Below are 11530 nucleotides of genomic sequence, written 5' to 3' on the forward strand. Positions count from 1 at the left end.
AGAAATTATTAAAGGAGCGAGGATTAATCGTTTTCACTCTACCGCCCCTCCCATTTCCAGACCAAAGTTTATGTAATTTCACATGAATTTATCATAATTATTTTAAGAAAGACTATGCATTGGAAAAGTTAAAATTCAAACGAAATTTTTCAGTATAAAAGTCATGATTGAGATGAGTTCTAAACTCAACGACTTCATAGTCGCCTTTTCCCAACCTTTACTCAATCTGATATTTTTCTAGTTAAATAAATTTGGGACTATAGCTCACAATTTATACTTATATTTTCTTAAATACTATTTATCAAAATTTTTTTTTTCGGCGGCGATCCTCAAAGCAAAAATCTAAATATGTGGGGTATCCTATCTTTTCAAGGAACAAATCAGTTTTATTTGCAATGTATTATGGGCCTATACATTTATATTAGAATATTTTTCAAGTACAACATTATTCGAAAGGTCCTTTTTAATAGTATGAATAATGAGCTTTAGGTCAGGAGAATGCGTTTCTGCAGTGAAGAATGAAAGAAAACGCTTTTGGCGTCGGGGCTTCGCCCCGAAATCCATTGATGAATAATGAGCTGCAGATGTCAGGAAAATACGTTTCAACAGTGAAAATAGCAAGAAAACGCTTTTGTCGTCGGGGCTTCGCCCCTACTCCATTGGTGAATAATGAGCTGTAGATGTCAGGAGAATGCGTTTCTGCAATGAAGAATGCTAGAAAATGCTTTTGGCGAGCTCCATTGATGAATAATAAGCTGTAGATGTCAGGAGAATGCGTTTCTGCAATGAAGAATGCTAGAAAATGCTTTTGGCGTCGGGGCTTCGCCCCGAACTCCATTGACGAATAATGAGCTGTAGATGTCAAGAGAATACGTTTCTACAGTGAAAAAAGCAAGAAAACGCTTGTCGTCGGGGCTTCGCCCCGAACTCCATTGGTGAATAATGAGCTGTAGATGTCAGGAGAATGCGTTTCTGCAATGAAGAATGCAGGAAAATGCTTTTGGCGTCGGGGCTTCGCCCCGAACTCCATTGATGAGTAATGAGCTGCAGATGTCAGGAGAATACGTTTCTACAGTGAAAAAAGCAAGAAAATGCTTTTGGCGTCGGGGCTTCGCCCCGAGCTCCATTGATGAATAATAAGCTGTAGATGTCAGGAGAATGCGTTTCTGCAATGAAGAATGCTAGAAAATGCTTTTGGCGTCGGGGCTTCGCCCCGAACTCCATTGACGAATAATGAGCTGCAGATGTCAAGAGAATACGTTTCTACAGTGAAAAAAGCAAGAAAACGCTTGTCGTCGGGGCTTCGCCCCGAACTCCATTGGTGAATAATGAGTTGTAGATGTCAGGAGAATGCATTTCTGCAATGAAGAATGCAGGAAAATGCTTTTGGCGTCGGGGCTTCGCCCCGAACTCCATTGATGAGTAATGAGCTGCAGATGTCAGGAGAATACGTTTCTACAGTGAAAAAAGCAAGAAAACGCTTTTGTCGTCGGGGCTTCGCCCCGAACCCCACAAGAGAACCTTATAGCGCTGCCCCAGTTGTTTTGGGCTTTGGGTTTTGGCTTCGCCCCGAACTCCATTGATGAATAATGAGCTGCAGATGTCAGGAGAATACATTTCTACATTGAAAAAAGCAAGAAAACGCTTTTGTCGTCGGGGCTTCGCCCCGAACCCCACAAGAGAACCTTATAGCGCTGCCCCAGTTGTTTTGTTTTCGACGAAGGTTTGAGAAATGATATATATATATATTTATATGTTTGTGTGTGTGTGTGTGTGTGCGCGCGCGCTCTACGCACGTTTATGCATAGGGTTAGGGTTTATTGGGCGTTAGGTTAGGGTTTGGAAAAAAATCGCCCCCCCCACTTCAAAGTTCTGGATCCGCTAGTGCACGGATGACACATAATACTTTACTGAGGAGAAAAATACCATCTCCCTCTGACCCCAGGTCCGGAAAACGACAAGTGGAGGAGTCGCCATTTGTTTCAATGTTGTTGGACAATGGTTCCCAAACGTTTACACTCTAAGGGCCAATTACATTTCCGACTCAACGGGCCGCGTCGCAGCAAAAAAATGTCTAGTCCAATAAAACCTATCCTCTGCGACGTCAATGTGGGCAGGAAAGTACCGCAACACTGGCCGGATATGTCCCTCGGATCGTAGTTTGAGCATCATGGATGTTGGGCTTACGTGATGGGGCTGCACACTAGCAATATCATTTTTAAACTACAGTCTAGATTTAGTACTTTTGAGAACTGGAATTTTTATTCAAGCTTCTACGATTTTTTTTCCGGCTTGAAAAGTTTTTTTTAATCAAGGGAAAACGTTCAGGAAGAAGAACCTTTAGGGCCGGCCTTAGAGAATTGGAGGTCCTATGCGAAGAAAATTTGGTAGCCCCCAAATGAAATAGAAAAATTAAAAACAAGCGAAACCAAATTAAATGACGCAATTTATTTAAAACCTAGTCAGGCTAGTGTAATCCAACAATAACATTGGGCAAAAGCTTAGCTATTTTTTCTATTAAAAAAATGTTTCTGAATCCTGTGCAAATCGGAGGCCCTTAGCGGCTCCCTAGTTTGCCTATGCCTAGTTTGCGTATGCCTAAGAAACTATGGATACACTACGAGAGAAAACGAAGTCGCTATTCTTGAGGGTCTTTCCGCGAAGGTGGTGCTACATTTTAGGAACATACCATTGGCCTCCTTGTATTCCCCTAGAAGTTATCTGCCACAAAGAACACGAAGAACTTGAGTTGCTTGTGAAGCTGCCGTTCAGGGAACTGTTACGATACTTTCTCCACTATATTGAGAACGTTGTCCCGATGGTATTAGGCTTAGCCCTGTTTCCTCACTGGTCCACTATTAACTACTGTATTAAAACACACTTTTCATCCAGTGGCGTAGCTATGGTGGGGGAGAATTCGAAAATCCCCCGGGCCCCACATGAGTGTTCGAATTATTTTTTTTTTACATTAAATATTATACTATGCTATTATCTCATGTCATGATGTTGAATGTTAAAATGCAGGGCCCCCCAAATTATGGCAAATTCCTAGCTACGCCACTGTTTTCAAGTCACTTTTTAAATAATAACATCTTCGAATCCAAAAACTAAGGAAGAAAGTAGTATTTCACGAAGGAAGGCCGACCCTGCAGTGACCTACATTTTTTTTCTAATACTTTTGTATAAATTCGTCAACATTGTTTCATTTATTGGTTTGAAAATAAACTTATTTTTAAAGGATCTTAGATCTGAGTTTGTATCTTCATCGTAAGTAATTTGGAGACCTGACTACTATTGGTTTTGTTCTATTGAAAAAGAAAAATATGTATATATTCTTTTACTTGTCTTGCCAGTTTAAATATGGGAACTTTACTTCTTAATAAATAGAATTTAATTTCTAATGGATAGACTAACTATAACAAATCTACCCATTGATTTTCTTTAGCGCAGTTTTTTGTTTGTTTTGTTTTACATTTAGAATGCGTTATGCGCTCTAGACTAATCACTTGTGTGGACCAGTTTGGGAAAGGGAGGGGGGGAGGGAGGAGGTTATCTGGACGGTTTCCGTTATGGCTTCTGAAAAGCAATTTAAAATACAAAAAACTTAAAAGGTTGTTAGACTTTACGAAAATTCGATCTCGAGGGCTTGACTTATGGTCAACAAACACACTACCACTTAGCCAGCCAAGTTTTTATTAAGTTTATTTGTTAGTTTTTAGGCGACGATCAAATTCTCTACTCAAGGCTTATCTTTTTTTTTTTTTTAGCTAGTACTCTATTGATTATGACTAATCGATAAAATAATTGGTCAATATTTAGTTTGATTTGTTTTTTTTTTAGGGGCAATGAATAATTGTGTGAAGTGACAATTTGATCCGAGCATGATGAGCAGTAGGAGAAATAGCGTGTACGAAATGTGTACCTGATTGAGTTGAGATAAACATAAGCTATGTAAATAAGTAATTAACCCCTCCCATACTTTGTGATCTATAGAGCATGTAATGTTTCTGTGGCCGACAATTAACGAGGGTGTCGTGACCAGCACAACTACCAACCGCCCCCCCCCAACCTTTACGTCAGGTATTCAATAACGTTGGGTGGAGAATCCTAAAAATAATTTAGTTCAAAATCCCAGCCTTCTCAGATTCCAACTCAGGGCTCATCAGATCAGAAGCCAAGTGCGCTACCACTCAGCCACCATGTAAATGCTACTACTCAACCCAACATTCATTTCCATCATGTTAAAAGAAAAAGCAACAATGAGATTAGTATCAAACAGTATTTATACATATTCATAGTAGATATACTGCTGTTTATTTTTTTTAAATAGTTTTTTGTTTTGTTTTCAAAGGCAAATTTTTTTATAATCAAACACATGAGGTATTACAAACATGAAGAAATAGAACTTTTATAGTTGGTATACAATTTGAACTTTTCAAACAAATATCAAACAATGTTGTTTCAATTTAATGTAACCAATAATTTGTTGAAGCATTAGAGCGAGCAAAAAGAAAAGAATTTAGAAATGATGCAATAAACGAAACACTACAAGTTAATATAAAAGTCAAAAAAAATATTTTTATTTCTGAAAAGCCTAGTTGTACAATGCAACATTTTGGAAGACATATTCTTTCTCTAATAAGTAAGAATACTTTCTTTGGTGAAACAAAGTGACAGATGATGACACTGTAAACAAAGTTACAGATGATGACACTGTAAACAAAGATGACTGGAGGAAAAACAGAATGAATTGCAGAAAAACAAAAAGTTTTTGAAGTAAACAAAAGGCACAAACACTAATCTACGATTCTTCAAATTCCTTTTTTGCTAGGAAAATGTATACAAAGTATAAAATCTATAAGCTTGACTATATAAAATAATTTTAAAATTTTAAAGTCTTAATAAAAAAAAAACAACAAAAAAACTATGATATGACTCATTATTATACACTATTACTAAACCATTCAAACCAAATGTAATTTTTAAAAAAAATTGTTTTAATATGTTCTGTACGAAATGGTGAGGATACATCTGAAGCCACTGGAGAAAATAAGCAGCTGTTTCCAGGTGCGACTAGAACTCCAGGGACCTTCAGGATGTCTCCCCGTTATGATCTGAAATAACTACCGGTCTTTACACTATTCACACACTCATTTTGAATTTTAACTGAGTCAGAGGAATTTTGCAAGACAAAAGATAATCCCCCCCCCCTCCAATCAGCTGATACAGTTAAGAAATAATGAAGACCCTACTGTGAATAATGTCATGATAACTGGCAGTGAACCTAGCTATAATGTAGTCAATGTGCTTTGATTATTGTAATAAACATGAGAACAGTAGTTTACATTAGGTACAAACTACAATCAAACACTGATATTCTAATATGTACAATCTTGTTTTCTATATATATTCCTTGCATTGATAACAAAGAAATTTAATTCCCCCATTTCCTCATCCAAACTTTAACCTCTTTTTTTTTCTCCCCACCCAGGTAAGAAAATCTTTTTACAGTGGCGAATCGAGAAAATTTAAAAGATTTTAAGACTAATATTCTGTCAAAGTATAAAACAAAACTAAAATATAACACAAGGCAAAAGAATCACAGTTTTTATATATATATAAAGTTGAATTCCAAACAAGTTTGTACATAACACACATATCTAGAGGAAATAAATGTTATCTCTTCTAAAAATACAAGTAACAAAAACAAAAAAAAAGACAAAATGACAAAAAGCAATACATGGCACTGCTATGTGGTAGACATCTGGTGAATATTCATAGAAAAAAAGATAATAGAAAACCAAAAACATGTTTTAACTTTTATAGTCTTTGTTCATGAGCTCTTTCAGAACAGTATAATCCAATGTCTGTTATTCTTTTCCTCCTGATCAAGATTCTGTAGGAGACATCTACCACAAACACTGTCAGTAATAATTGATATATTGAAACTTAGTGCTGCCATCAGAAGTAGTGGGCTTATTTTATGTATACATTAACATAGTGTCAAGTTCAAGAGCCAACCTTTTCAAACCCTCTCTAACTTTTACATCATCAACTGAAAGACATTTTGTACACAAGCCATCAAGACTTAATTGTCCATCTTAGCATGATATACATGGTCCGAGCACTTATATATACACAATCAATTTATATTTCAAGCTGATATAATATACTCTTCTATATTCCTTTAAGTAAAACTCAGTAGTAGTAATAATAATAATACATGATTATAAAAAAATTAATAAAAGAAGTACAAAAATGTTTTTTTTTTCAAGATGAAGTTCCAAGAACTGCATGCCCTTTTGAAAGTTCTATAATTGACAGTAATAGGGAAGCCCTTGTACTGCTAGCTGAGGCTCATTAATAACAAAATAACAGGATAGAGTATCATCGTGTAACAAATGACAATTTATACACTTCTTTTTCTTATAACTTTATATAGTGAAACAAAACATTGATTTACTATTTATAAGTAACAAGGATCACAGAATGCAATATATTGGTAGGCAAAGAATAAAAACAATCGCATGGTTTCATCACCGTCGCCTGGTGGAAGATTTGAACAATCTTACCAACGTTCTCAACTTGACACATTATTTATATATACAATACATTGTAATATCTTCTATTTTTAACAACAACAAAACAATTCTTGTACGTTCTCAGTACTTGCTGCTTTGAATCTTGCTTCAAACATACAGATTTTTTAAAAAGATACCAAGAATTTTCTTTTTATTAGTCATTTGAACAAAACTGTCCATCATATGGGACTGCAGTTGCTACTTGTTGGACTCAGCTTCTCACAATCACTTATTAAACTTTCATCACAAGAATCATTAGATCTCTCATTGTTCAAATCTTTTTCAAAGTCCAACAGCTGCCCCATGAAAGTGAAGTTCGGAGAAATATTGGGTTTGCAGTTCTTGACGTGATCGTAAGCCTCATTCAGGGTCATGCTTTCCCGACTCATAAGGTAAGCGACTGTCACAGTTACAGACCTACTAATCCCAGCCAGACAGTGGACAAGAACACCTTTCTGATTGTTTCTTGCCTCATCTGTAAAAAAAAAATAAAAAAATGTTAAGACCTAAAAGAAAGACTAGAAGAAAGTAAATCATATCAAAGATAAATAGACATTCATTAATGACAAATTATGATTGTTTTCTAAACTATTTTCAAAACATCAAATATTAAAATAATTGACACAAGTGATTATCAGGGAAAGGGCATTTGGTACTGAAGATTTGTCTCTCAGCTTAATGCCCAGTCAAAGAAATAGTTACTAAAAAAAGACCGAATCAATTTTTTCTGATATTTTCTCAACAATTACTTAAACATTTTTTTGAGCTAGGAAGATTGCTTTAAACTGATGCCACACTTCTAGAAGCTTGGAAATATTGATCATGTATTGACAAGTGTACCCTAGTATGTTCTATTTCTAAAACAATTATTTTTTTTCTTTAAGAAATGTCATATAAGTTCAAAGCAAACTGTAGTGTGATTTTATTTTTATGTTCTGAGCGGTAAAACTTCGTTGTAAAAAAACAAACAAAAAAACTCATCATCAGGCTTCTTTTTTTCCCCCCTTTCTTTCTTCCACTCAAACCAGATCAAAGACTCCTGGTATATTTTGGCCCTGTTTTCTATAATCTGTACACTGTCTGGCCACTTACAGGGAGGAAATGATGTGTTTGTTATATAAACACCACACACAGCACCGGCGCCTCTCTGCCAGACTTTCTTTCTTCTCAGACTATTTTTGACAGGGTTGAAAAAATGTCTTGTATCACTTGATCTGGTTTTCTAAGCTCCCCATTGCCCCTTTCACCCAAATGTTAAAACCTTCACTCTTATCAGTTTCAATCTCTTTTCTACTTGTCTATGTTCTTATATTTTTAAATCAAAGCAATGGCTGTGTTGAGCTAATTACTTTCACTTTGTTTTAAAAAAATAGAACCAAGTCATAGACCTTTGCACTGATTGTGTTAAAGAATTACTAAGAACTGCCTTTTTAAATAATTTGAAAATCCATTCCATTTATGGGTTGTTTTTATTTAATAAATATTGTCATTCACAAAGAATACTGAATGAAGTGCTAGATATGTTTTGTTTTTAAAAATGCAATCTATTAATCTAATTTTAAATTTTCATCATTAAACAAAAATTTATTTTGATCTCTAATAAGTTTAAAATATACAAATCAAACTTACCAATAAATCTGATTGCTTCTGGGAAATAGACTGACAAATTCTGGGACCAGTGGTCAGAAATTGGGATTTGAAGATATTTGAAATTCTTTTCATTCTCGAACATGTTGGGAACATTGGTTGTGACATTAAGGACATAAGTGATGCCATACTTTTTCAGTTGTGCCAGATCTGCAGAATTTTTGGCACTGCCCAGGTAAAGATATGGAAGAACACAAACTGGAAATGGACAAGAGATGGGACTGGCTGTGCTGCAAGTGGACAAGGTGTCTGCATCACACAGCGTTGACTCCTCTGAGATTCTCAAATTGCAGAGTCCCAAAATACTGCTTTCATGGTCCTGGTGCTGACAATACTCTGGGAATCTTTCTTCAAATGTGGAGAAACCACCTTCAAGAAAAAAAAAAAAATTGGTTATAAGAAAAAAAAATACAAGTAGGATCTTTAGCTACATTAATAGACTTTTACTATTGAGTATAAAAAAAATTGGTTTGTTGATTAAAATCCATTTTTAAAAGTAGTAAGCAGCATGGTAAAAATGGTGTTTCCAATCTTAAAAAAGGTGTTCAATGACTGCCAGATTTTTCAGAAATAGTAGATCTAAATCTTTTTATTTATTTAGGCCAGAAAAAATCAAAATTATGATGAAAAACCTTTAATATCTAATTCATAAAAATTACAAAAACTAAAATGATTTTTAAGAGTTATTGTTATTATTGGTAATTATTAATTTTAATAATTAATACATATGCCTAACAATTGAGATAACCTGTATTATTGAGTACTAAACATAAAAAATCTATTTTAGTCCACAATAAATCTATATACTATTCTAGTTTGTATATAACTATATAGATATGTCTAGTTCTATATATTATATAATATATAGATTCTACTTATCATTTATCTAACATGCTATTGTGTTACTCAGTTTGTAATCTTTAATTTTATTATAAATAACTATAGAATTATTACAACATAGATTTAAATATAGACTAGAACTATATCTTTATAGATAATAGATTAATTTGAACTTACCAATTAGAAATGAAGCTCGGCAACCATCCTGCCTCAGTTTTTTAATCAGCAAATTAATAACAGAAGATGGATTGGAGTTTAAATCTGTTGAACACTCATCGTATAGAACAATAGATGCCGATTTGGAGTATTTGGTAAATCTCTCCTTGGCTTCGTTGTTCTGGATGACTGACGATATGTTCAGATTCCCGCGTTTCAATCGCTTGAGCATGAGAGACGGCAACGTGACGTTAATGGAGCCCCGAACGTGTGAGCGGGAGTAATCCGATTGTGACCTGCAATCGATGATCAGCAGGCTCTTTGGGCTTTTGCTGATGTCGTCTCGGAGACGTTCAGGAGTGTAGTAGTCCCCAGGCTCCAAGTTAGACATAATATCTTCTCGGCAAGGCATCTGATGACAATGAGAATACAAAATTAATTTATTACAACAGCCAAGGCTAGTTTGACTTGAATTTTTATTTGTATACCACAATGTTATCCAGGGAATGAACAACTGTAAATGAACTAGACACTAAATCTAGATCAATGACAATTATAAAGTTTAATTGCAATCTGTAATATTCTATAAATCCGAATAACCACTTGCCTCCTTTTTATTTGTATGTGTGGAAATTATTATGGAAATCCGGTGTAGTTATTTTGTGTGAAAATTCAAAGTTGATATTCTGGTTATTATCACAGTATTTATTAAGAAAATCCAAATAGTTCTTTCATAAACTACTATATTTACAAACAAATGGGGGGCCAACGTGTTGTTGTTTTTTTTCTCTCTGTTTATGTTACTAACTATCCACGTTTCGTTGTCCCCAGCATTTTAACCGTCTGTTACAGAGATCAGCCGGCACTTTTATACCAACGGGAAGGCCCCTGCGCTGTTGGGTGAGGAGAGGAGACTCAACAACAGTGAAGTAGGTCATGTGATCAACTCATTTTCCTTTTTCGGCTCATGAATATGAATGCGCAATAAATTTATAACCAGCCATTCCTAGGCGCGCTAGGTTACGTTATTTTCTAAAAATAGACAACGACGTAGCGGGCTCGCAAGCGGTGTTGCGGCGTCATTTCCGTGGAGGCAGGAAAATAAAAAGGGGGAAGGGGTGCAAAATAGAGAGGGAGGGTGTAAAGTAGGGAAAGGGGGAGGGAAAACAAATGTGTTCATGAAGTGAAAGAAAAATAAAAAGGGAGCCGTGTGTAGGGGAGGATAGGGTGAGCGGCGGTTTGGCTGCACTATGAATGATCAGAGTGGCAACCAGAATACGGTCATTCATTCTAAAAAAAAAAGAAAAAAACATTGTGGTCCAATAGAGGACAAGGCTATAGTTGCCGTGTCAAAGTTGAATGTTGACATTTGATAAGCAAAAGGAGCAGGGAAGAGGGAGATTGCGTGTGTGTGTGTGTGTGTATTAACTTAACGTGAGTAGGGGGGGGGGGAGAAGGAAGGTACTTTTTCAAATTTAAAAAAGGGGATAGTAAAATAAAAAAAAAGATACTTATTGACAAAGGGGGAAAAAAAGGGGAGGGGGGAGCCTACTGTTTATAACGTTAGGCATAGAGTGAGAGATGAAGGGGTGAGAGAGGCAGATATTTTATAAAAAGCAAATGCACTTGTATGTTTTATATTTATTAAGAAGGATAAGATAAACTGAGGAGAGGTGCTAAATCAAGTATCTCGAGGTTGTTTTTTTTTAAATTATCTTATCTCGTACATTAAACACAACACACCACACGAGTTTAATGTCTAGGCCTTATCACAAACCAACGCTATTTTTTTTTTCAAGTAGGTCTTGGCCTAAAGCGTTCTGCTCAAGTGTTTGTGTGTGTGTGTGTAACCGTAGCCTTAACGTGTAGTAGTTTGTGACACGGCGTCCTGTTGACAGAAAACGAATGCTTGCCGAGATTAAAATAATATCTAGGCCTAGGCTTCAAGAGAGAGGAAACGAAAGGTCACACTGACTGCGGTTTGGGTTTAGTATATATCTCGTAACGGTGCTAGGTCAATATGGCCGCGGAAAAAAAATATATATAAAAAAAAAACGGCATTATCTTAGAAACAATAGATTCTTCGAATATGAACTCTATTTTGTCTACGTCTTTCGCGAATCCACGCAGTAATTTAGTCGTAATAGACCTCATCTATTTATAAATATAGTATATTATATTAAAAATTATCTTTAAAAGTAAATAATCATATGTGTATAATACAAGCTCTCTTGTTGAGAAGATGAATGTGTAAGATTTTTATTTTAAAATAAAATCTAGTGACTTAATCCATGAATAAGAAACAA

The 11530-nt window shown here is 35.3% G+C and overlaps 1 protein-coding gene across 1 annotated transcript; it reads right to left on the reverse strand.

Moving 5' to 3' along the window:
• Nucleotides 1–4558: 4558 nt before the first annotated feature.
• LOC106054063 (dual specificity protein phosphatase 7-like) lies at nt 4559–10086 on the reverse strand. The gene is made up of 4 exons (XM_013209772.2): nt 9832–10086; nt 9246–9636; nt 8211–8597; nt 4559–7056 (listed from the first exon to the last, which is right to left on the reverse strand). Exons 2-4 carry the CDS (start codon nt 9634–9636, stop codon nt 6761–6763), a joined length of 1074 nt encoding a protein of 357 aa, XP_013065226.1. The 5' UTR covers nt 9832–10086; the 3' UTR covers nt 4559–6760.
• Between the last annotated feature and the right edge of the window lie 1444 nt (nt 10087–11530).

Source organism: Biomphalaria glabrata, chromosome 4, assembly GCF_947242115.1.
Source record: "Biomphalaria glabrata chromosome 4, xgBioGlab47.1, whole genome shotgun sequence".
In the NCBI taxonomy this organism is placed as follows: Eukaryota; Metazoa; Mollusca; class Gastropoda; family Planorbidae; genus Biomphalaria; species Biomphalaria glabrata.